At 41.8% G+C, this 26,836-nt stretch overlaps 1 protein-coding gene across 1 annotated transcript in view; it reads left to right on the forward strand.

Annotated features, from left to right (window-relative positions):
- Positions 1-26,836, forward strand: part of FRMPD3 (FERM and PDZ domain containing 3) — a 135,385-nt gene that overhangs the window by 85,798 nt on the left and 22,751 nt on the right. The window contains exon 6 of the mRNA XM_006889946.1: positions 6,220-6,399. Within this exon, the coding sequence (XP_006890008.1) occupies positions 6,220-6,399 (180 nt within the window). The remainder of the gene's footprint in view (positions 1-6,219; positions 6,400-26,836) is intronic.

Here is a 26,836-nt window from a genome sequence, read left to right on the forward strand (position 1 = left end):
GGACAAGGACTAACTTAGAAAATAGGTCACCCTTTTCCCACCAAGGGGGCCCTCCCTCTCTTTCCACAGCCCTACAGACTCTTCTCAGACTTGTAAGATTTATGCTTCCTGCCCAAGATGCAGGAGGATGGTGAGAGACACAAGAATCAGCATGCAGATGTAGACACAGGACTCAGTCGCCCCCATATATTCCGCCCATTCCAGATTACAAACTAGCATCTCTTTTAAAATGCAAATTTCCCCAGAGAGTTAAGCCTTTCCTACCTTGCTGTGAATATTTAATCAGATTGTTTTCTTCCCAGCTGAGAGCATCAGTGATCACACCCATTTCTTCAGCAAGCATTTTTTTTTTTCTGAGGCATCCTAGTGTTCGTGCTAGAGACACAGAGATGAAGAAGACATGGTCTGTGCCCTCAAGTCAGCCACAGATGAGTGAAAAAACACAATAGATAGTTCCAACACCATATAATAGATCTGGGTGCTCTGGAACGATGGAGAAGAGAAGGGACAGCAAGTCCCAACCTGAGAGAGATAGAAAAGGCTAGGAAATGGTGGATTTGATGCTAGAGCTAGGTCTTGAAGGACACATGGGAGTTTGTCTAGATGACCTAGGTGACAATAGTGGGAGAAAGATGTTGTCAGGCAGTTTGGTCTGTGCAAAGGCCTAGAGAGATGAGAGAATATGGTGCCTGGAAAGAAAGGCAACGTACAATTAAGGGTTTGATTTGACATTGTCATTGGTTACATTTCTCAATTTTAATTAATGTTATGAAACAAAATATCTACGAATGATTGAACACAGATGCAGTAGGATTTGTAAGCTTTCATTCAAATGAAAAACGTCATAAGAAGTGCAAGTATTTCAGTATAAGCAAGTACAGAAAGTGCCAGGAGGGCTCTGGTGATGAGATGCATGGTGGGCCTATGTGCTATGGAGAAGAATTTGTACTTCGTTCCTTGGCCGTGGAAGGATTGAAGCAGGAAGCTGATGTGATTAAACAAATATTTGAGTATGCTCCTTCTACCAGCAGTGTGGATAAGGCTGAGGGAAGGGAGGATCAGTTCTGAAGGCAAACTGGCTGTCATGCTGACACAGGTGGGTGACACTGAAGTAATGACTATGGGGATAGAGAGGAGAGAGGGGGGCTGAAGAGGGAGCTAGGTGGGAAAAGATTATTTGATGACTGGTGGCTCACAGATGATGAGAGGTCCAGGGAAGAACCTAGCATGAATTTCCGGTTTCTGGCCAGAATGGGCATAATAGGACCACCAACCAGTAAACACCAAGAGTGCTGGAAGAAGATTACTTTGAGGTGCTCAGTATTAAAGGTATTGAGTGAAACCAGCAGCAGATGGCCAGTATAATGATCTGAGGGATCTTAGGAGAAAGGTCTAGATGAGGTGGAATGACAGAAATAAATAGGGAAAAAAAGAGGTTGTAATGAAACCATGAGGAAGCTAGATCTTTGGAGATGAGGTGTGAGGAGGTAGGAGAAGTATTTAGAAAGAGAGGTGGATGCTAGAGGTTAGAGGTCTCCAAATTGGAACCATCTTGCCATTTTGTTGAGGGTCTCCTCACAGTCCCACATGGTAGCTGGCTGGTTCATGTGTGCCCTAAGATGTTGAGACTTTTCCTGAGAACATGACTTGCCTTTTCTTGTGCTGCTCATGTCCCTCATATTTCTGGGTGGATTGTTTCCACAGGGCTCTGCGATACAGGCAAAGCTCCAGTATCTTCGAATCCTGAATGAACTTCCGACCTTCACGGGCGTTTTATTCAACACTGTGGGTCTGGTCAGTGAGGGCACTGGGGCGAGGAGGGATGCTTTCTTGGCACTTATTCGTGGAGTGGGGATGTGGGAATAGACTTGCAGAAGAGACTTCACTAGGATTCTAGAGTGGCATTCTCTGTCAGTAAATATTCATAAAGGCCTTCCTATTTTTCTCTCCTCTTCCTGCCTCAATCTCCTATGGTACTATGGCTTCCCTCTGGTAAAATGATAAAGTAGGAAGGGAAATGTGTGTTCAAATAACCTTCCACAACCATTTTGTGTCTCCTTTCCTCTATGTCAGAAGTCTGAAAACTTTTTTCTCCTTAATGGCCTCCTCTAAGAAAACTACTACTCTGGATTCAATTCTGTCTCATAAAGATCCTATAGGAAATCACCACCATTAATATGCATGTGGAGGATAAAGGTATAGAGACTGCAAAAACAGCCCAGACATGGGGTTGGGGCTGAGCCACTGAGGCTTAAGAGAAATGGTAGCTAGGGAGGTAATTAATGGCAACAATAGATGAAAGTGCAGGGGAGCAGGGGTCGGTGCAAAACTACTTCCAGGCTGTGGACACAAGGGTAAGATGGGAAACCTGCCAGTGTCCATTATTTCTATTTTGACCTGGCTGAACCTTGGACTGAGGCCTCCTCTCTAGCCTCAGTCTCCGCCAACACCAGGAAGGGGAGCTACAGGAGCCATCAGGCACCCCAGGAGTATACCAGACATGAGTGGTAGAATTATGGAATCATAAACATCTCAAGCCACAATTTCTAGAAACATAATTATTTCCTGTTTGGCTCATACAACCACAGGCTTGAGGAAAACATCATACAAACCCAAATTGAAGGACATCTTACAGGTCCTCAAGACCATCCAGTAATGAAAAAAGAATAAGACTGAGACACTATTTCAGACCAGAGGAGATTGAAGAGACATGATAACTAAATGTGGTGCCCTGTTCTGGATCCTGAAACAGGCCATTAATAGGAAAGCTGATGACATCAATAAAGTCTAGAACTTGGGTTTTTTTGGTTTGGGGTTTTTATTTTTTTAAAAAGGATCTTATAGGTTAGAGTAGAGCTCTCTCACAGGGTTTCCAAGACTGTAAATCTTACAGGAGCCAGCTGGCTCATCTTTCTTCCATAAAGCAGGTGTTGGGTTCACACTGCCAACCTTTTTATTAGTGGTCAAATGCTTAACTCACTGCACTACCAGGGCTCATCTACAAAAGCAACCATATTGTTATGTGCCATCAAGTCAGACACAACTCCTAGTCTAGAGGGACTGACTGTCCAGGGAGGTTTCAGAGGTTATAAATTGCACAGGAGGAGACTTCCCATCTTTCTCCCATAGAATTATCTGGTGGATTCGAACTGCCTGTCTTGAGTTGGCAGCACAGCTCCTTACCACTAGGCAACCAGCTCTCCCTGAAGCAGTCGTTATTGTTATTGTGTACTGTCGAGTCAGAACCGACCCATAGCTGACCCTCCAACAAGTTTACAGAGGCATTTAATCACACGGGAGGAGATTGCCCAGTTTTCTCCCATGGAACATCTGGTAAATTTGAACTGCATACCTTTGGGTTGTCAGTGCAACTCCTTACCACTAGTCAAAGGCAGCCGTAGACAAGACATGAACAGATGAGCATGGATGTCTGCCAATAACTATGGACACTGAAATTTGGTGAATTTCATTTGTTGTAAAATAGGATTCTTTTTATTTGCCCCCCAGCCCTTTAAAAATGTAGAAGAATGCAAGCAGTGCATAAACAAACGTTAGGCTGGATTTGAACCAATGGCCATAGTTTGCCCACTCTTAACTCTATTTTGTTGCTCTAATTCCTACTCTTGCTGGAAGCTCTGGTGGTGCAATTGATAGAGTTGTTGTGCTGTGATCCCAAAAGCAGTGCCCGTTCAGTGATTCAAATTGACCAGCTGTTCCTCTGAAGAAAGATGAGCAGTCTCCTCCCATGAGACTTACCATCTCCTGAAAACCCATCAGAAGGTCAGCAGTGAGTTTATTCCAATTGGACAGCTATGAGTTTGAGTTTTTTTAGTCTTTACTCTTGAACTTCCTCACCCCAGGCTCCTGAATTCTCATATATCCCCCTACCTGCTCAGTGCCGTCACTGTAATTCCAGCCCTCTGTGGAAAATCATAGCTGCTCACCCTAAAACGCTGAGGACAGTGCCCCGGGCATATTTTCTTGTGAGAAGAAAGAAAATAATTTTGCTGACTATATCCAAATACTTCTCATGCTCTTGGGAGCACACTGTCATGCTTGTGGGTCACACTGGTGGGAAGCTACTTATCAAAGTGTTTCTAGAAGATGGAAGTGGTTCCACAGGTTGATGCTAATGCCAGGGAATGGGTTGACAGAGGGTTCAAGCTCGATGGTTCCAAAGAAGCTGTCAGTACCATTTGAGGGTTCAGCAGGCATGTTGTTGTTATTATGTGCTGTCAAGTCAGAGGCAACTGATAGCTGACCCTCCAGTGGGCTTTCAGGGGCTATAAATTGCACAGAAGGAGATTGCTCCCCTTTCTTCCCCCCAAGGAGCAGCTAGTGGATTTGAACCGCGTGCCGTTGGGTCAGCAACCCCACTTCTTACCCACCAAGCCAACAGAGCTACAAGTTAGCAGGCATAGTTGTTGCCATTTACATACTGGGATTTGAACGACACAGAAAACACACTTCTTCCATCTAATACAAATCCAAAACCTTTTGCTATCAAGGTGATTCCCACACATATAGTAAACCCCATTCAAAAACAAGCAAACAAACAAAGAAAACAAAAAACAGAACAAAACCAAGCCCACGGCTGTTGAATTGAGTATGACTCAGAGTGACTTTCCTTTGGGTTTTCAAGGCTATTAATCTTTAGAGAAGGAGACTGTCCATCTTTCTCCCCCAGGGCCACTGGTGGTGTCAAACTTCTGGCCTGTTAGCTAGCAGCCCAACACTTTACATGCTATACCACCAGGACTCCTTAACCTGTTGCTATTAAGTCAGCTCCCACTCATACTAGGTGTTGTTACTAGGTGCTGGCAAGTCAATTATGACTCTTCTCGACCCTGTGGACAACAGATCTAAACCTTTGTCTGATCTTGCTCCATCATCACAATCTTTATCATGCTTAAACACATAGTCAGTCTGTCTTATTGAAGGTCTTCCTCTCTTTTGAGAAGGTCTTCCTCTCTTTTGATGACCACCTATCCAAGCATAATGTCTTTTTACAAGAACTGTCCCCTCCTACAGCATTGCCCAAAGCAACCCCATCTCTTCCACTCACCTGCCAATATTGAAGTAATTATTGGCTGCTCCTCTGGGCTTAGGTCTGTCCTGGAGAGAGTGAAACCAGGCTGCTCCTTGGAGGCAAGGATTTCAAAGCTCCGTCTCATATACTTTGGGCATGTGGCCAGGGGGGACCAGTCCTTGGAGAAAGACATCATGCTTGAAAGGGTGGAGGGACAGTGCAGGAGAAAGATGGGCCCAAGATGAGATGGATTGACTCAGTGACTGTAGAAATGGGCATAAGTCTGTCAGAGACAGTGAGATTGGCTGGGGATAGGGCAGGGTTCAGAGTTAATGTACATACGGTCTCTATGAGTCACAGTTGACTTGATAGCACATAACAACAACAACAAGAACTGGGTTAAGACTGCCATAATGTTTTTTTTAACTCATTATCATCAAGTTGGAACTGACTCGTAGCTGCCCCTCCAGCACATTTTTGGAGACTAAATCACCCAGGAGGAATTTGCCCATCTTTCTCCTGCAGAGCCATTGGTGGATTTAAACCAGCAGAAAGGTACTAAGTTTGGATTAGCAGTGCAACTGTCTATAGACTACACCACCAGGGTTACCTTAATGTCTGTTAGAAGGCAAATATCTTTTTAGAGAAGAAGAAATCCATTAATCTCCCAATCAGCTCTTAACCCTTTAAAAGAATTTGTCAGGTTTAGCTTTTGATGAGGTCTTAAGGAAATCAGACACGAGCTGAGAAGTGTGTTAGGGGCTGTTGGTGGGGGCAAAGTAAAGACCAAGCACAGAATGCTCTCTGGGCAGGCAGAGCACTGGGCCTTTGAATTGATTGAAACAACAACCGGAGCAAGTCTTTGGGGCTTGGTGTGGAGAGAATGGTCAAAGGAGATTTTAAAACCTCATTAACATCACAGTTTTGCTATAGTCCACTTAAATCAGTCTGCTACTGAAGCTAAAGTGTCCATTTAGCCTGGTGACCTTAGCCTGGGAACTGGGCGGGGGGGACCCAGATCATTATTCCCTTAAGGCTGACCACCCACCCTGGCACTCAGCCCCAGATATTTCCAGACCTTCCAATAAAACTGGTCCATTTCATGTCTTCTATTTCCTTCTGTCTCCTTCCTCACCCTATCTCATCTGCCCTTCTTTCTGTTAATGCTTCCTGCCTTGCTTGGGTACCAGGATGAGAAGCAGTCAGCTACTACTCTCCTGGTGGGACCCCGTCACGGCATCAGCCATGTTATTGACCTCAAAACCAACCTCACCACTGTGCTGTCCGAGTTCAGCAAGATCAGCAAGATCCAGCTGTTCCGGGAGAACCAGAGCGTGGCCCGGGTGGAGACCAGCATCATGGATGCCAAGGTAAGCTCTGCTTTGAGGGGTTACTTCTGTCTACGTGGCAGGGCCAGGTCTTGGAGACAGAGGAAGACATCAACTGAGGACTTTGATTGAGTTAGAATGAGAGTTTGAACCTAGTAGATGATGTTTAGCAATTCTGAAGTGGCTGGGAAGTTGGAGTCCTGTGTGCTAATCTTTCTTGCCCTTCTCAACTTTCTGGAACTTGGTATTCTGATCACATATAAATCCAGTTAGTGTTAAAGGAGATTCTTGGGACAGCCCAATCAGCCTAAGAGAGGCATTAGGTAGAGTTCCATTGCAGGAGAATTGGAGAACTCATTGCTTCCTCAGTTGTTGTGTACCATCAAGTCAGAACCTATCATAGCTGACTCTCCGATGGGTCTTTAGAGGCCTTCACATGGGAGATGGCCCATCATTCTGCCAAAAATCAGCTGGTGGATTCAAACCTAGTGCCTTCGGGATTGCAGCTCAGCTTCTTGCCACTAGGCCACTAGAAATCCCTCTGGTAAGCTTCCCAATCTTTCTCATGTCATTTTGTTGTTTGTTGTTGTTGTTGTTGTTATGTACCTTAAGTCAGAATCGACTTATAACTAATCCTCCAGCAGATTTTCAGGAGTTGTAAATCACATAGGAGGAGATTTTCCACCTTTCTCTCATGGAACAGCTGGAGGATTCAAACCATGTGCCTTTGGGTTGGCAGCGCAAATCTGTACCCACTAGCTGAGCAGAGATCCCTCTCATATCATAGTTGTTATTGTTGTTAAGTGCCGTCGAGTTGCAGGCGACTTATAGTGACCTTATGAAGGAGAGTCTTCGACACTTGGGTGCCTTTCATCCTCTCTCCAGGTTCATAGGGTTTCCGGAGGCAAGTTATTATGGAAGTGGATGCCACTCCTCCTTCCAAGTTTGTTTTTATTGGGGAGCTCCACCCCACTCTCTGTCCGCATTGGTTAACCAGCCATTAACGCATTTTGACACATCAGTGTCACAGTGTTCAGCCTCACAGCAACTAAAAGTGACCGCGGTACGGCAACTTGTATACCAGGGCTATACAACCTAGAGGAATGTCTGAACAGAAACAATGAAAGGCAGGCCCGAGGGCCACAGATTAAAAGTCACCACCTTTGGCTTGGTAGCATAATTTTCTATCCACTGGGCCAGCTGATCTCTCTCTTTGTGTTGATAATATTGTTGTTAAGAGCCGTGGAGTTGCAGGCGACTCATAGCGACCCTATGAAAGAGAGTCCTCAATGCTTCATATCATAGTACATATAAAAAATTACATATACATGAAATATGAGGCAAATGAACCTATACACATTTTTATTCACCCCAGGATGGGTTGCCCTGCCATAGCCCACATATACTTTATGTTATGAACTAAACTATATCCTCCCAAAAAGAATCATGTTGTAAATCATTAACTCTATTCCTGTGGTTATAATTCTATTTGGGAGTGAGTTTTCTATAAAGTTAATGAAACAGGATCAGTGTAGGATGTATCTTGAGTAATCTCTTTCAAGATATAAAAGAGATTGAGACAAGCAAGCAGAGCAGAGTTGAGAGAAGAGAGATGACAAGCCACATGAAGATAAACCAGGAACAGAAACTCAAAAAAACAAGGACCTTCTTCCAGAGCCACCTGGAAAAGATAGCCTTCCCCCACAGTCAGCAACCTGAATTTGGACCTCTAGTCTCCTAAACTGTGATAAACTCTTTTATAAAGCCATCAATTTGTAGTATTTCTGCAGCACTTCTGTTATTTGGCAGCACTAAATAACAACAACAAAAATTACTATTGAGAAATGAGGGTGCTGTTCTAATAAATACATAAATGTCGAAGTGGTCCTGGATTTGGGTACTTTGTAGAAGCTGAAAGCATTTTGAGATGCCTAATAGCAGCAGTCAAGAAATCAAAAACTTATTGCATTAGGGAAATTTGCTGTCAGGGACCTACAAAAGACTACAGTGTGCCTGCCCAAAGTCATGGTTATTTTCAGTTACTTCATAGACATGTTTAAAGTTAGACAATTGATAAGGAAGACCAAAGAATAATCAATGTCTTTGAATGGTGATGGTGACAGAGTATTGAATACCATGGGCTGTCAAAAGAACAAACGGATCTGTCTTGGAGGAAGAGCAGTCAGTGTGCTTCTTAAGGTCATGGAGAGTGAGACTTCATTTCATAAACTCTGAGCATGTTATCAAGAGAATCCCTGGAGAAGGACAGTTGTTGTTGATGATGATGATGTTGTTATGTGCTGTCGAGTTGCCTGTGACTCCTAGTGACCCTATGTACAATAGCCCTGAAACCTGCTCTATCCTAAGCCAACTTTACTGCCTCTGGCAAACCTACCCTCATTACCCCAGTCACTGAATCAATCCGTCTTATGGTTTTCCTCTCTTTCTCTGTCCTTTTACCCTTTGAAGCATCATGTCTTTTTCCAAGGACAGGTTCCTCCTTGTAACATGCCCAAAGTATGCCTCCAAGGAGCAACCTGTTTCACCCTCTCCAGGTCGGATCTGTTTGTTCTCCTGGCAGTCCATGATATACACAAGATTCTTCTCCAGCACCACAACTCAAGGCATCGATTCTTTTTCTACCATCTTTAGTCATTGTCCAGCTTTCTGATGCATAGCAAGTGATTGTGAAGACTTTGGCCTGGATCAGGCACACATTAGTCTCCTTGGAAAAGAGAGGAAGACCCTCAATGAGATGGATTGACACAGTGACTGCAGCAATGGATTTGAGGATAGCATAGATTGTGAAAATGGTGCAAGATAGGGCAGGGTTTCCATCTGTTGTTCATAGGGCCACTATGAGTTGTAGTTTACTCAACAACACCTAGCATCAATAGTTAAGAGCCTGCATTGCCTTGAAGGGGTTGTTGGAAAAATTATGGTGTCAAGGACAGTTCCTAGTGAGTGCTCAGGAAAAAGTGAGAAAAGCTAAAGAAAGTCTCTGTCATCGTAGAGAATACATATGGCTACAGCAACAGAATGTTGCTAGAAATGTGCATGATGAATATGGTACTGGTGAGATTTTAAAAGAAAGGATGAACATGTGATTGGGAGATAGAAAAAGGGCAGTGCTTTTTATGCAGTGACAAAGAACTTATCTAGAATATGTTCAAATATTTGGTGGAAACTAGAACTTTTAAGCAATGAGTTTGGATATCTGGCTGAGGAGATTTCTAAGCAATGTTTTAGAGAAGGCATGTAGTATGACAACAGTCTGGAACAAGAGTTGCATTGCAAAGTGGACTGGAGGCAGGGCGAGGGAGAGTTAGGGAAGAATATGTGCAAAGAATGAATAAAGAAGAATTTAAAAAATAAAGTGAACATGTGAGAGGTGGACATAAAAAATTCACTGTGCAAAATTAGAACAGAACTTAAAGTTCTGAAAAAATCTATTGCACAAACTAAAGACACATGTCCTAGAATGTTCACCAAGGACATGGGTAGACATTGTTTTGTTACAAGAGACTAAACCTGTGATTGATCTAATCAACTACCACTTTAGAAAACCCATCCACTTACACTGACGGAGAAAAAGAAAGAACAAAAGGAGCAAATGCTGTCTGCCTCTTGGAATTTTTATAGGCAGGAAACAGGCGAGAGGAGCTACATCTGTTGTCATTCAAGAGAAGAAGGGGACCATTATTGGAGCAGCTTCTGTAGATCAGTTGGAAGGAGCACAGGGATCAAGGTTTCAAAGGTTAGAACTATGATCTGGATCCCAAAGGGTTAGGCCACCACTTGCTACATTGCAAATACTTGGATTTTTGCTAACTCAGTTCCAGAGTGTGGAGTTTCCATTAAAGTGTGAAGAGATGACACCACCAGGCCCAGGAGGCAGAAGAATAGGGCCAAATAGCTGAAGAAGCAAAATTAGTATCCTGGTAGTCTTTGGAAAGCAGAGTTTGAAGCCTAGGGCCTCTGTACCTCCACCAAGAATCCAGAGGATATGGCTAACACCCACAGCCTGAAGGGCTGTTACCAAGAGAGTTTGTCTCCGAGAGGATTATTTTCAAGCCTTGTAGTGTAACTTTGTGGTGGATTTGGGACTTGCTTGGTGTCCTTTGTCTCTGCTTTTCCTCCAGTTTCTCCTATTTATGTCTTCATAATCACTTGCTTTGCATCAGAAAGCTGGGCAGTGACGAAGGATGGTAGAAAAAGAATCGATGCCTTTGAGTTGTGGTGCTGGAGAAGAGTCTTGTGTATACCATGGACTGCCAGGAGAACAAACAGGTCCGACCTGGAGAGGGTGAAACCAGGCTGCTCCTTGGAAGCAAGGATTCTGAAACTCTGTCTGACATACTTTGGGCACATGTTATCAGGAGGGACCAGTCCTTGGAGAGGGAAATCATGCTTGGGAGGATGGAGGGACAGCACAAGAGAGGAACCCCTGGATGAGATTAATGGATTCAGTGACAGGGATAATGGGGGTATGTGTGTCAGAGACAATGAAACTTGCTTAAGATAGAGCAGGGTTCAGAGCTGTTGTACATAGGGTCATTATGAGCCACAAGCAACTCCACAACACATAACACCTTCTCCTATGGATAAAGGAGCTCTGGTAAACTAGATCGCGCTGCAGTCCTGAAGGCCTGCGGTTCGAGGCCACCAGCTGCTCAGTGGGAGAAGGTTGGGCAATCTCCTCCTATGTAATTAACTGCCTCTGAAAACCCGCTGGAGGGTCGGCTATGGGTAAGTTCCAACTCTATAGCACACAGTAACAACACTTTTTCATATGATGCCTGTTCCACCATAGTATTTTAGAAAAGATATATTTTAAAATAATTAATGTGGGCAAATGTATAGAATATAAAATGTTCAAGATATGATTCCATTTTATCAGTCTTTTATATCCAGGATTGAAAATTTCTGTGGGAGTGAGTTCTATTGTTAATGCATTCTGATGTTTTCCATAGAATATTTTAAAGATTAATATCGGTGAAATTTTTTAAAAATTGAATAAAAAATAATTATGTGCTCTGAAAAAATTCTATTTGATACAGAATATTCTTCAAAAGTAGAAATGAAATTTATAATGAGAGTTCTAATGTTATAGAAATATTTATGTTATATCAAGTCCTGAATTTCCTTCATAGAGCAAAGGGTAGAAGGTGTTTTTGCTCTGTTGATAGAATATGGGAATGGCTTTTTCTGAGGTTGCCTGTGAAAACCTTGAAGCCTATTTTCCTCAGGAGATAATAGAACTAAGTAATAGGAAATGTTATTGGGTACCATTGAGTCAATTACAACTTGTAAGAACATATGATAAAAAAATTGAGTCCTTGTCCTGTACTGTGCCATACCCCAGTCTGTTGTGACCAGTCTATTTCATTAAAGATTTTCCTTTCTTTTGCTAAAAAAAAAAAATAGCTTGTAACCTAGATTTCAGTTTTACAAATGAAGAGGAATTTTGCCATCAGATGGAAAGCACTTGAAGACTGACCTGTATTTTATTTAGATGATTCAAGAGATGTGAATTTAGAAGACCTTTGGGATGATGCAATGGGGTATATATATTTTACATCTATGTGGCAAGGACATGAATTTTGGAAATCCATTGGGTGGAATGTTAAGGATTGAATTGCGTCTCTCAAAAATATGTATTGTAATCATAACAATCCTATACCTATGTTTATAATTCCATTTGGGAATGAGAGCTCTTTGTTATGTTAAAGAGGGAAAATTAGTGGACAGGGTATCTTGAGTCAATCTCTTGAGATATAAAAAAGATTAGACAAGCAAACAGAGCTGAGATGTGGAAATATCAGTGCTATACAATATGGAGATCTCCAAGGATCCAGGAAGCAGAAGCTGAAGAGATGAGGGCCTTTCTCTACATCTTTTCAATAAAGCAAACATTCCTCTCTAAGGAGCATCCCCAAATTTGGACTTCTGTCTTCCTAAAGTGATTCAAGTCATGGTCTTTTTAATTACATGCTATGCACCTGAAGGTTGTACAGTGATTACTGACGGCAGAAGAAGAGTTTTTGATGTTTTGGTGTTTTTGAGTTATGATGTTATGTTAAAGAAAAATATTGACTATCCTAGGGATGGCCAATAGAACAAACAGGTATATTTTGGAAAAAGTGCAACCAGGCTGCTAAGGGCATCATGTTTGGAAAGGTGGAAGGTTAGTTAAAGAGAGGTAGACCCTCATGGAGGTAGATTGTAACTTAGTGGCTGTAAGGATGGACTCAAGTTTACCAGAGATGAGAATGGCAAAGTATAGGACAGGGATCAGATCCATTGTTGATAGTGTTGCTGTGAGTGATGCTTGACTCAGTGGCACCTAAAAACTACCACCACCTCCTACACTGTGAGAAAATGAACCTCTGTTCTTTACTTTTAAAAATATTTTTATTTTATATTGGTTTGCTTATAAAGTTCATATGCATTATATTTTATAAAATTAATTACCATTAGACTTTGTCCATCATTACCCTATCTTTTCAGGCCCTGGCCAGATATTTCCCATTTCCTTTACCCCTTTCCTCTACCCACCAAATTGTGCAGCCCTGTGGTTTCAACCCCGCCCATCCTCACCCCTCTGCTTCCACTCCTTCCCCTGTTGAGTCTCCATACATGTTTTACTAGTTATCCTTATATTTTTATGATAATAGTCTTATGCAGTATTTGTCCTTATGAGACTGAGTTTATTCACTCAGCATAATGCTCTCCAGTCTCTGCGAAGTTATGGTGTATTTTTCAAAAATATTGCTCCTGAGTGCTGCATAGTATTCCATTGTATGAACGGTACCACAATTTCTCAATCCGTTCAGTTGTGGTTGGACATTTGGGCTGTTTCCATGTTCTTGCAATGGTGAATGATACTGCTATAAATATTGGTGTACAGATCTTCATTTGTATCTCAGTTCTAAGTTCTTTGGGGTGTACTCCTTGTAGTGGAATAGCTGGATCATATGGAGTTTCTATGTTCATCTTTTTGAGGAAACATCAATCTAGCTTCCAGAGTGGTTGTACCATTTTACAATCCCACCAACAGTGTATGAGAGTTCCCACCTCTCCACATCCTCTCCAACATTTATTGCTTGCTGTCCTGCTAAACTTTGCCACTGCTACTGCCACTTTTTGAGGTTTTTATTTGCATCTCTCTTATTTTCAATGATTCTGAGCATTTCTTCATTTGTCTGTTGGCCACTTAAATGTCTTCCTCTGTGAAAAGTCTTTCCATGCCATTTGCCTATTTTTTTTATAGTAATTTTACAGAAAAGTTAGATTTTCATCCATTCATTGTTACACAATTTCCTCCCTTCCCCTCCCCAGTCCACTTTGCAATGGACCTTTTATTCTGGACTGTTGTCATACATATAATGCCTAATTATATATTTCTTTTAAACAGTTCTTTTTCTCATCTGTTCCAATAGAGTACTCATTATCTAGCCACTCTTTTCCTAGTTTCTCCCCAACCCCCCATGTCAGTCCTGCTTTATAACACTGGTTATATGCCACGTTTATCCTTTTGTAAAAATTGAGATATTTTACTCAGCATAATATCCTCCAGGGTCACTAATGTGTAATATTTTACAAGTTCATTATTTTTCAGTGCTGCATCATATGGATTTACCATGGTTTTTCTGTCCACTCATTTGTTGATGGGCACTTGGGTTGCTTCCATCTCTTTGCTATTGTGAATAATGCAGCAATAAACATGGGTGTGCATACATCTGTTTGGGTGGAAGCTCTTGTTACTTTATGGAATATTCCCAGTAGTAGAATTACTGGGTCAAATGGTATTTCTATTTCCGACTATTTCAGAAAGTTCCAGACCATCTTCCATAGTGGCTGCACCATTTTATACTCCTACCAGCAGTGAACATGGGTGCCAATTTCTCCACAATGTCTATGAATATGTCCTGTGTCCATTTTGCAACTGGATTTCTTACCTTTTTCTTGTTGAACCATTGGAGTCTTCTTTAAATTTTAGGTATTAATTCCTTATCAGATATGTCACTGCCATATATTTTTCCCCAGTCTGTGGGTTTCCTTCTTAACCTGTAGGAGAAGTTTCTTGATGTACATAGGGATTTAATTTTTAGCAGATCCCATTCATCTATTTTGTTCTCTCCTGGCTGTAAGTATTTCCGTTATGCTTAGAAAACTATTCATCCCATCAACAAATGAATGGATAGAGAAGCTCTGGTATATTCACACAGTAGAATACTATGCAGCACTGAAAAAAAGAAACTCATGAAATACTATGCTAAGTGAATGACCCTAAGAGGACATTATGCTGAGTGAAATATCTCAGTCACAAAAGGACAAATATTGCATAGGGCCACTATTGTAAAACAGGACTGACACTGGGGTTGAGGGAAGACAGAGAAGAAGGGGAGGAATGATGTATACTGCATTGAAACAGATGAGGGAGAGAACTGTTTAAAAGGGATATATGATTATGTATTATTGTCATGACAGAAGTCCAGAAAGAAGGCTTTACAATGCAGTGGACTTGGTGGGAGGGATTGAACAGCAATGAGTTTTCCTTTTCTTCATCAAGGAGAAGAGTGAATTGGACAGGGGGGAGAGGGAGCAGGGAGAAAAGTGCAACTATGAATGACTGGAAACCCTACGTCTCTGTAAACCTTCCTTAAAATTAATTTTTTAAAAAAGAAAACAAAACTATTCATGCTCTGGAATAGGGCTTCTAGAGTTCTTCTGAGCTTTGCTCTGATCTACCTTGAGTTGGTTTTTGTGTATGGAGTGAAGTGTGAGTCTTGCTTGTGTTTTGTTTTTTTAATTGAGATTTTAATTAAAGTTTATAGAGAACTTGGATTTCCATTCATTCATTGTAGCACATTTTCCTCCCTACCCCTCGTTTGCTTTTTTTCTTTGGAAAAAATGTTATTTCATTGTTATACAGACACCTCCCCCCCAAGTCCATTTTACTATGCAGGTCTTGTTCTGAACTCTTGTCATGCCAATAGTACCTAATCATATATTCCTTTTATACTGTTCTCTCCCTCTACTGTTTCAATGGCATGTACAGTATTAATCCCCTCTTTTCGTAGTTTTTTCCCAACCCTCATGTCAGTCCTGTTTTATAACAGTGGCATTATGCAGTATTTATCCTTTTGTGAGTGAGATATTTCACTCAGCATAATGTCCTCCATGGTCACCCATTTTGTATAATATTTCATGAGTTCTTGGTTTTCAGAACTGCATAATATTCCATTGTGTGAATATATCCCAGCTTCTCTACCCACTCATTTGTTTCCAACTCTTTGCTATTGTGAGCAAAACAGCAATAAACATGAATGCATATTGCTTGTGTTTTCCACAGAAGGTTTTCCAAATTTGCCAACACCATTTGTTAAAAAGGCTGTTGTTTCCCCATTTAACTAATTTCATCTCCGTGTCAAAAATCAGCTAACCATTGGTAGATGATCTGATTTCTGGATTCTCAATTATATTTTATTGATCTATGTGTCTGTCACTGTACCAATACTATGCTGTCTTGACCACCACAACTGTGTAACAGGGTATTCCTCCTACCTTCTTTCTATTTTTCAGTAGTATTTCACTTACTCACAGTCTCTTTCTATTCCACATAATATTAGAAATTGCCCTTCCCATCTCATTCAAGAATAGAATTGGTATTTGTATTGGGATTGTATTGACCTTATATATTACTTTTGATAGAACTGTCTTTTTTACAATATTGAGTCTTTATATCCATAAGCATGATATATTCTTCCATTTCTCCAGGGCTCTCTCAGTTTCTTGTAGTTGTTGTTGTTGTTGTTGTTGTTATGTGCCGTCGAGTTATTTGCAACTCATAGCGACCCTACGTACAACGGCCCTAAACCCTGCTCTATCCTGTGCCAATCGCACTGCCTCTGACACACCCATCCCAATTACTCCAGTCACTGAATCAATCCATCTCATAGAGGGTCTTCCCCTCCTGCGCTGTCCCTCCACCCTCCCAAGAATGATGTCCCTCTCCCAGGACCCGTACCTCCTGGCAACATGTCCAAAGTATGTCAGACGAAGCCCCAGAATCCTTGCCTCCAAGGAGTAGCTTGGTTTAATCCTCTCCAAGATGAATCTGTTTTCCTGGCAGTCCATGGTACATTCAGTACTCTTCTCTAACTCAAAGTAATTGATGCATAACAAGTGATTGCAAAAGCCATGGCCTGTGTCAGGCGGACCTTAGTCTCCAGAGAGACACCGTTGCTCTTGAGTACTTTAGAGAGGTCCCTAACAGCAGACTTTCCCATTGCAATATGTTTTTTTATTTCCTGGCTGCTAGTGCCAAGAGTGTTGACTGTGGAGCCGAGCAAACTGAAGCTGTGAACAATCTCAATCTCTTCACCATCCATCCTGATGCTACCAATTGGTCCAGTGGTGAGAATCTTTGTCTTCTTGACATTGAGCCTCAGTCCATACTGAAGGCTGCAGTCCTTGACCCTCTGCAGCAAGTGCATGAGGTCTTCCTCAGTTTCAGCAAGCAGGGTTGTATCATCTGCATAACGCAGATTGTTAATAGATCTTCCACCAATCCTGATGCCACAATTCTCCTCATAGAGCCCAGCCTCCCGGATAATCTGCTCTGCATACAGGTTGAAAAGGTATGGGGACAGGATGCATCCCTGGCATACACCCTTCCCAATTTTGAACCATGCAGTGTTACCCTGCTCTGTTTTTATCATTTTCTTTGTATAAGTCTTTTGTGTTTCTAGATAGATTTGCTCCCAAGTATGTAATCTTGTGATTAGCTATTTTGATAGGTATTGTTTTTCTTAGCTCCATTTCTAGATTCTCTTTGTCACTGTTGAGAAATCCATGTGATTTGTGCATGTTGATTTTGTATCCTGCTGCTTTGCTGAATTGGTCAACTACATCCACTATTTTTCTCACTGAGTCTTTAGGGTTTTCTAAAAGATCATCTGCATATAGAGATAAATTACCTACCTTCTCCTTGCCAATTGGTATATATCTTATTTCCTTCTTTTGTCTTATTGCTATCACTAAGACTTCCAATATAATATTGAATAAGAGAGGTGATAATGGGCATCCTTACCTAGTTCCTGTTCTCAAGGGGAATGTCTTTAACCTCTCTCCATTGAGAATAATGTTCACCCTTGGTTTTACATATATAATTTTCACTATGTTGAGGAAAATTCCCTCTATTACTATTTTTTTTAGTGTTTTAATCAGGAAATTTCTGCATTAGTTGATAGGATCATGTGGTTCTTGGTCTTTGCTTTATAATGTGATGAATTGCATTAATTATATTTCTTACATTGAATCATCCTTGCATACCTACTTGGTCATTGTGACTAATTTTTTTTTATGTACTGTTGGATGCTATTGGCCAAGATTTTATTGAGGCTTTTTACATCTATGTTCATGGGAACTATTGGTCTGTAGTATATCTGTTAAAGCACGGCTAGATGTTGGCATAATATGTAAGGAGTTGTGCTGCTAACTCAAAGGTGGCACCACTCTAGCCATTTTAATCCACCAGCAGTTCTGAGGGAGAAAGATAAGCAGTCTCTTTCCATGTGATTTACAGCTTTCAGGAAACTATGAGTTGGACTCGATGGCAATGGGTTTGAGATTGTTTGTTTGTTTGAAATAACCAAGATATTTTACATCATGAAGGACCAGATTGTCTGAGTATGTGGGCAGAACAGATGAGATGCAGAGAGAGAGGAAATAGATATAACCTGTTCCCCATTTCACCTCCTGGAATCAGACTCTTCTAAAACCCTAGAAAACTTCCCCATATATCAGCTCCTTTAGATTGGCAGACAGCTATTGCCTGTGGAAAATGTGATAGCCATGGTCAGACACACCTTCCATGGCTCTCCAGTTTGAGCGCCAGCTGACTAGTGTAGGTGTGAGCCTACCTGCTTGTCAGTTGGCAGAAACTGTTAAAAGGGGTACAACTTTTTATGCTTGAAAGGATTTCCCCAGGAAGGTGAGTAGGATGCTATTAGTGGATTAGAAGGTAGAGTGTTTGCTGTTCCTGAAAGACTAAATAATTTCTTTTCATATCTGTGAAACTTGTTGTTATGTGCTGTTCAGTCAGAACTTAAGTCATAACTGACCCTCTAGCAGGTCTTCAGAGACAGCAAATCATACAGGAGGAGACTGCCCATCTTTCTTCTATGGAGCAGATGGTGGATTCAATGCGTCTGTGTTTGGAGGGCATCTCTTTACCACCAAACCATCAGAGCTTCCTTTGTGAAACCTAGAAAGCTTTAATATGTTAATTTTTCCACCTGTGTGAGTCACAGGATTTCCACTGGCTTAGGAGCATGCTTGAAGGTAATGTTTAATTGACTTGGGTCTAATTGCTAAACCAGTGATTGCTGTCCTCCTCAGAGAGTGTTGAGTTAAAAAGTCAAATGGACAGGTATTGAAAGGGGAAGAAAGAGCAGGAATGTTGGGGAAGAGTGGCCTCCTGGGGAATAAACAGTGTTTAAAACCGTGAAATGAGACTTTTATGTTTCATAAATTATTCTTGACATTGGTTGCACAGTAGAATTTCCTTGAGAACTTTAAAAAAGTACAGATGCCTAGGTCATGCTTCCAAAGACTGAAATTTATTTGGTTGCAATGCAGCCTGGGCAATAAGATTTATTTGAGGTTCCCTGGGTGCCTTCCTCACAGACCCAGGTTTGGGAACCTGGAAATTGAGATCTGTGGAATCTGAGCTTTGGGAGGAAACAGGCAGGATAGAGGTCAGTTGGAACTGACTAAGTGAGAGGCACACTACTCATTTCTAGGAGCATTTGAATCAATAGATGTGGATTTGCATGCTTTCCCAGAGAGGCTACATTCTTATAGGGAGACTAAACTTACAAAGGCTATGCCTGCCTTAGAAATACAATCTTAGAGCCCACATGTTGCTACAATATACCATCGAGTCCATTCTGACCACAGAGAGTCTATGTTTGGTGTTGTTACATGTCGTTGAGTCATTTACAACTAATAGCAATCATATGAACAACTCTAAACTTTGCTCTGTCCTCAAGCCTACCTCACTGTCTCTGATAAAATTGACCCTCATTGCTACCATCACTTTGTCAGTCCATCTCGTTGAAGGTCGTCCTCTCTTGCATTGACTCTCCACCTTTCCAAGCATCATGTCCTTCTCCAAGAACTGGTCCCTCCTGACAACGTGCCCAAATATGAGACAAAACTTTGTCATCTTTTTCTCCAAGGAACAGCTGTCTTGCCCTCTTCAGGATAGACCTATTTGTTCTCTTTGCAGTCCGTGGTATATTCAGTACTCTTCTCTAACTCAAAGTAATCAAGTCTTTTCTCATCTTTATTCATTGTCCAGCTTAGTAGAGCTGCCCCATGGGGTTTCTGTGGTTGTAATTGTTGTGGGAAAGGAGCTCTGGTGGCATAGTCCATAGCGAGTTGTGTTATGGACCCAAAGGCTGTGCATCTTCAACAGTTCATATCCACCAGCAGCTCCATGGAGAAAGCTAGACAGTTTCCTCTCATTATGATTTACAGTCTTTGAAACACAGTGGATGGTTGCCATGAGTGGGAACCAACTCAAGTTCAGTGAATTTTGTTTTGTTTTGTTTTTTCATATTTATGGGAGAAGATCATCAGGTATTTTTCTCCTTCAGAGTGGCTGGTGGGTTCAAATTGCCGCCTTTCAGTTGGCAAGTGAGTACTTGACCATTGTGCCACCAGAGCTCCTTAGAACTCTGGAATCAGATATATTCTTGTTATGTAGCACTGAGTTGGAACTGACTCATATGTTACTCTCCAGCAGATATTCAGAGATAGTAATCACTCGGGAGGATGTTGCCCATCTTTCTCCTGCAGAGCAACTGGTGGATTTGAACCTTTGGGTTGATAGCACAGCTCCTTATCACTAAGCCACTAGAGGTCCCAAATCAGATTTGTTGTTGTTGTTAGGTGCCATCAAGTCATAGACGACTCATAGCGACCCTATGAACGAAAGGCCTGAGCATTGTTCATAGGGTTTCCAGAGGCAAGCCATTTCGGAAGTGGATGCAGCTCCTGCTTCCAGGCTTGTTTTAGTCGGGAAGCTCCAACAAACACTGTCCGCCATGGGTGACCATTACCACGTTTGACACATCAGTGGCACAGTGGTCAGCATCACAGCAACCACGAGTTACCTCTGTACAGCAATGCACAGACCTGTGCTATATCACTTAGAAGAATGTTTCACAGGAAGACAATTTGACCCTGGCCTGAGGGCCACAGATTAAAATCACCCACCTTGGGCTTGGTAGCATAACTTCCTGTCCACTGGGCCAACATAGCTCGCTCTCTGTCGTCATTGTTATTGTTGTTTGGTGCCGCAGAGCCACTTGAGACTCATAGCGACCCTATGACAAAAGGCCTGAGCATTGTTCATAGGGTTTCCGGAGGCAAGCCATTTCAGATATACTAGATTTAAAACCTAGCTTCATCACTTCCTGGTAGAGATCTTGTGATATAGTCCATTGGGTGCTGTGCTGGTACCACAAAGGCTGTGCTTCTCTGATGGCTCTCATCCACCAGCACCTTTGAAGGGAAAAGATGAACAATCTCCTCCAGTGCAATTCACAGCCTCAGAAACTCAATAGAGGGTCAGCTATGGGTTGATTTCAACTTGGCAACAGTGAGTGAGCGATCGCTTCCTGTGTGACCTTGTCTTACTCTCTGTAAAGTGAACACTTTTCTCAAAAGGTTGTAGAACATAAGTAATACCATTGAATTATATACATAAAGATTGTTGAAGGCACATGCTTTGTTACATATGTATTTACCACAAGTTAGTTTAGGGGTTTTTGGGGGGTTTTTTAAGTGTGAATATTAAATGAGAAAAGGTACATAAAATGCCTGGCCCATACTAAAGTATTTAATGAATGAAACCTGGTTGTTTTAGTCAGGTTTTTTTCCAAAATTAAAACATCAATTAATAAAAATTAATATGAGGTAAATTGTGTAGATTATTAAAGTAATATCATCCATCAGGTGATGGCACGCTCCCAACACTGTCATAGGGAATGACACCAAAAAGACCTCTGAATCTGTAGCAATGGGCAGACCACTACTGCAGGGGGAGGGGCCACCATGGCAGTGGTATCACTAGAATTGGAGTCACATGTTCCCCAGTGTAGTAACTCTTCACCAACAGCACCACTTCTAATCACCTTCTAGCCAGAGAGCAAATGGGTGGGCCATAGCACTTGTCATTAGGTAGAGTAAGGTCTTGTAGTGGCTACTGGGAGGATGAGGAGCTTCAGAGATTCATGGGGGCTCAGATTGGGAGGGATAGCCTCTGTGTGGGTGGATCTAAATCACTGAGTGGTAGGGAGGGGAGGGGGCATTCATCAATCAGCCCCACCCATTGGATAAGTAGAAGGGAACATTGAACCAAGGGACAGGAAAGTGTTAAACAAAATTGGCTTCTTGTATGAAGGTGTTATAAAACTGGATCTTGAAGAGATAGACCTGGATTAGCAGAGAAAAATAGGAAGTGTTCAAAGACAGAGAGCAAACACAGGACTAAACAAGCCATATATGCTGGCCAATAAGCAGAGTTGTTTGACTTTAAAGGAGAACAATGAGAAATGAGATTGGAGAAATTAGAGGTGGACAGAGCAAGTTGGTTAGGAAGCCCCAAAGACCAATTAGAAGAATTTAGATTCAACACGAGAGAAGAATGGGAGGCCACTGTAGGTACTTGAGTAGAAGAGTGATGACTTTGATCAGTATGAAAGATGGACAGAAGCCAGGCTAGCATGAAGGGAGGTGAGGAGGAGATCACGGTCCCAGTGCAAGAGGAAAATGATTAGGGCCTGAGCTGGAGGGTTACCAGTAGGAATGCAAAGGAAAGCATGAATGTGAAACATGCAGCATCATTGAGAGTAACAGCCTTATCCCGTAACCCACCTCTCTTGCACAAACATCACATACCCACCTTATTATACCAAAACTCTCATTGCCTACTTTGTAACCCAAGTGCATTGGTTGATAGCATTCTAAAGCCAGCTGAAAAAGGCTCAAAAGAACCCATTTGGCACATCTTTGCTGACTATTTTCAAAGGTTAGTAATTATGATACCTAAATATATTTATTTAAAAATTACAGTGTTAATAATTTGAAAGTGTCCATAGTGAGAGTATTTACACCAGGTAAATTGGCCAATGTTATAAATCAAGAGAGAACTCTGGTGGCCTAGTTGTAAGGAGTTACACTGCCAACCCAAAGGCAAGTACTGAAAATCCACCAGCTGCTCTTTGGGGGAAAGATGGGCAATCTCCTCTCATGCTATCTGCTGCCTCTAAAAACCTGCTGGAAGATCAGCCATGAGGCAGTTCTGACTGACTCAATGACACACAACGATGACACAAATCCAAACTCCAAAGAACTTGTTACTAAACATTCATCTGTACACCACTACACAGGTATCCAGAAGAAATGCTGTCTGTAATTCCCTCCAGGGAACACAGAAGTTAAAAACCAAATTTGGTCCATGTCCTCCTATATGCCGCTCTGCTCTGAGACTATTGTGGAAGAGCCTGGTGAGAGTAAGATTATTCACTTAAAGCTCTAGTTAGAATCATATGTAGACATTTAGAAATAATTGGATGTAGTGTCAGAGGATGTTCTAGTTCTGTAGTTGTTAGTAAGTGTCATTGAGTTGCATAGCAACCCTATCACGACAGAACAAATCCCTGGCTCATCCTACACCATTCCTGCTGTGCTTAAGTTGATTGTTGCAGTCACTGTGTCAATTCATCTCATTAGCCTTTCCCTCCTTTGCTGACTTGTAACTTTTCCAACCATGATGTCCTTCTCTAGAGACTGGTTGCTTCGGATAACATGCTCACAGTATCTAAGATAAAGTCTCACCAACTTTGCCTCTAGGGAACACTCTGACTGTACTTCTTCCAAGACTGATTTATTTGTTCTTTAGCATCCTGGAGAGGTTTAAACCAGGTTACTCCTTGGAGGCAAGGATTCTGAGGCTTTGTCTGACATACTGTGGTCATGTTGTAAGGAGAGACTGGTCCTTGGAGAAGGACATCATGCTTGGGAGAGTGGAGGGCAGGCGCAGGAGGGGAAGGCCCTCTAGGAAGTGGATTAATTCAGTGACTGGGGTAATGGGGATTAGTGTATCAGAGGCAGTGAGATTGACACAGGACAGAGCAGAGTTTAGGACTGTTGTACATAGGGTCGCTATGAGTCGCAAGCGACTCGACGACACATAACAATAGACTATCTTACTACTTGTTGTTGTTGTTGTTGTTGTTGTTGTTGTTGTGTACCATTGAATCAGAACCAACTCATATCTGACCCTCTGGCAGGTTTTCAGAGACAGTTAATCACATGGGAAGAGATTGCCCAGCCTTCTCCTGCAGAGTAGCTGGTGGTCTCAAACTACGTGCCTTCAGGATTGCAGCTACTCCACAGGACAAGGAAGAGCAATCTCCTCCCAGACGATTAACTGCCTCTGAAAACCCACCAGAGGGTCAGCTGTGGGTTGGTTCCAACTCTATGGTACGCAACAAGTCCTGGGTAATTTAAATCAGAATCTCTAGTGGTATTCTCAAGGGTGAATCGTTTTTGAGAAGCTTCTTTTGATTATTCTAATGTACACCTAGCCTGAGAACCACTGTCTCCAAAGTAATATTATCCCTTGCCTCCAAATTGGTTCCAAAATCAACCCACTGCCATTGACTTAATTCCAACTCATAGCTACCCTCCATTAGGTTCCCGAGGTGGTAAGCCTTTACAGGAGACTTTCTATCTTTCTCCCGTGGAGCAAACTGGTGGATCCAAAACCACTGACCTTTTGGTTAACAGTGCAACACATAACAGTATGGCCACTAGAGATCCTTCCAAATTGGTTACCTGTGCCCAATTAGACTTTTCCAGTGATGCAGACATAAGAACTCAAATGTATCGGTCTCCTAGACTTTCCCCTTTCCCCTTTTAGGCCTTTAGTTTCCCACAATTTTCCTGTTTGGGGAGGGATGCTAGAGTGAGCTGAGGCTACCCAGGGGCCAGTCCTCTCTCTCATTGGCATCTCCAAGTCCTTGAAGTCTTAGAGCTCAGAGTACCCTGGGAAGGAAATGGGGCTGGAGCATGTCAAATTAATCCCCACTGTACCTTCTTACAGCTGGCACATGCATCAAACTCCATTCTTCTTTTCTCATTTTCCATTTGAAAATGGCTTGGGCATATTTAGTTACAGTTTTCACTCAGCTTATTTGATCTTAGTGAAGCGAACATGAGGCAGTGTTCAAATATCTTTCTCCAAGACAGCATTTTGGGACTGAGACATCACTGCACCATTACCATACCCCATTACCACAGAAGCACATAAGGGGGGTTGGGGAAGAAACCATCATGAAATGTCCCAAGGGATCTCTTATGGACCAATGTGTCTGCTATTCTTGTGTTTGAGCTTTATTGCTCTAGTGCTTTCTGTAGGGACAGGCATTAAATTAGACGTCATGATCATTAAAATTCTATTTAAAATAAATGTTGTTTTTGAAGGTTTCTGAGAAAAGCAATCCATCCTCTTTGCTTGCCTGCCTTGGATTTGATTTTCACTCCTGCTGGCAATAAGCACATCTGTGTTCCTTTGACAAGCTGCCTTTGGCTCATGCTGTGGTCTGCTTGGCAGTCAGGGGATACAGAGGAACAGCCCCTAATGTACTTGCTGAACCAGCTGGGGATCTGCTTGGCCCTCTCTGTGTACAGGGTTTTGCCTTCTTACTGTTTCATTACCAATGTGGGGCTATAGTACAGGGTAAGAAAGTAAGAGCGGAAGCCTAAGTGAAGCCAACAGTTAAGTCATTCAGCCAATTAGTCACTCCACCACCAATTCAGTAGTTCTGTCCATTAGCCAGTCAACCAGCCATCCAGGTAACTAACTAACTGATCAGAATGTTAGGCTGTTAGACATTCTGCCTGTTGTGCAGTCAGATCATCAGCCAGTCTGTCCATCAGCCAGACTTGCCTTTGGCCAGTCAGTCCATCAGTCTGCCATTCAGTCAGTCAGTCAGTCCTCTAGTCAAATGATCCATCATTTTATTTGTCAGCCAGTGCCATTTCTTCCAAGATGCTCTCTCAAACTGCTGAATGCAAATTAGCCACACAGGCACATGTTCACTTTCTTTCACACACCTACTGCTCCAGGACATTCTATGTTCAGATTGCTCTCTGTGTTTCTCCTTCATCGTGCTCACTCATTATGGCTGGTAAGCCTATTCATAAGTGTGATCATTTGGTTTTACACTTTCTCTCAGGAAGAGTGTAAGCTCCACGAGAGCAGGAATTGTGTTGGCTTTCTTCCAGAATAAATGAGTGCATCTCTTAGTCAATCATTCTGTCCATGAGTCCTCTAGGCAATTTTCAGCAGCTTTCTGGGTAGACAAAATTTGGAAGCAAGAACATATTAACCAGAGGGATCAGCCTAGGTTAAGGTATAAAGGTGTGCGGTGATGTAGCTAGTAGTAATCTGTGAACTGTGTGTCACTGCTGGAAGTGAATGGTTGGTAATAAAACATTATGAAGATAAAACCCTGTACATAGAGAGGATCAAGCATACTCCCAGCTGGTTCAACACAGTACATCAAGGACTGTTCCTCTGTATCCTCTGATGGTTAAGCAGACCACAGCATGGGTCAAAGGCAGCTTATCAAAGGAACACAAAATGAGGAACAATGATGGGAGGGAGGAACAATGATGGGAGGAAGGCACTGTTAGAGTTAGGGAAAAATTGAATTGGTGATGTAGGCTGGGCTCAGCTCCTTTGTATGCTATTGGAAGATACTTGGCTGTTGAGTTTGTTTTTATTGTTGCTCATTTATGACCTAGAACACCCAATGTGTTACAGAGTAGAACTGCTCCATAGTTTTCTTGGTAATAATTTTTCCTTTTATTATTTTTTTCTTTTATATTGATTTGCTCACAAAGTTCATATACATTGTGCTTCACACTATTCTTCATTCATATTGTGTTTTATACAATCATTTCCATGCATTATGTTTTATAAAATTAATCACCATTGAACCTTGCCTATCACTACCCAATCTTTAAAAAAAATACTACATAATTTGGGAGAGACTGGAGAGTATTATGCTGAGTGAACTAAATAAGTGAACTAAATAAAAAGGACAAATACTGCATGAGACCATTATTGTCAAAACAGAAGGCTAACTAGTTACATCTTGGTTATCATTTTTGTAATGCCACTAGGTAGGTTCTAAAGCTTTGGGTTGTCAGCAAAGTATACACCATTCATGCCACCCAGGGACTTTCATTGTGTTTTATCCTGTGCATGATGAGCTATTAAAGATGTTAGTAGCAAGTCTAGTAAAAAAAATTAAATTTAAAAAAAGATGTTAAGGGGCATTAATTAACATTAACATGGCTGTTAATTAACATTAATACTGTTGTTTTA

Source organism: Elephantulus edwardii, unplaced genomic scaffold (genome assembly GCF_000299155.1).
Source record: "Elephantulus edwardii isolate Elephantulus edwardi_28Jun2011 unplaced genomic scaffold, EleEdw1.0 scaffold00083, whole genome shotgun sequence".
NCBI lineage: Eukaryota > Metazoa > Chordata > Mammalia > Macroscelidea > Macroscelididae > Elephantulus > Elephantulus edwardii.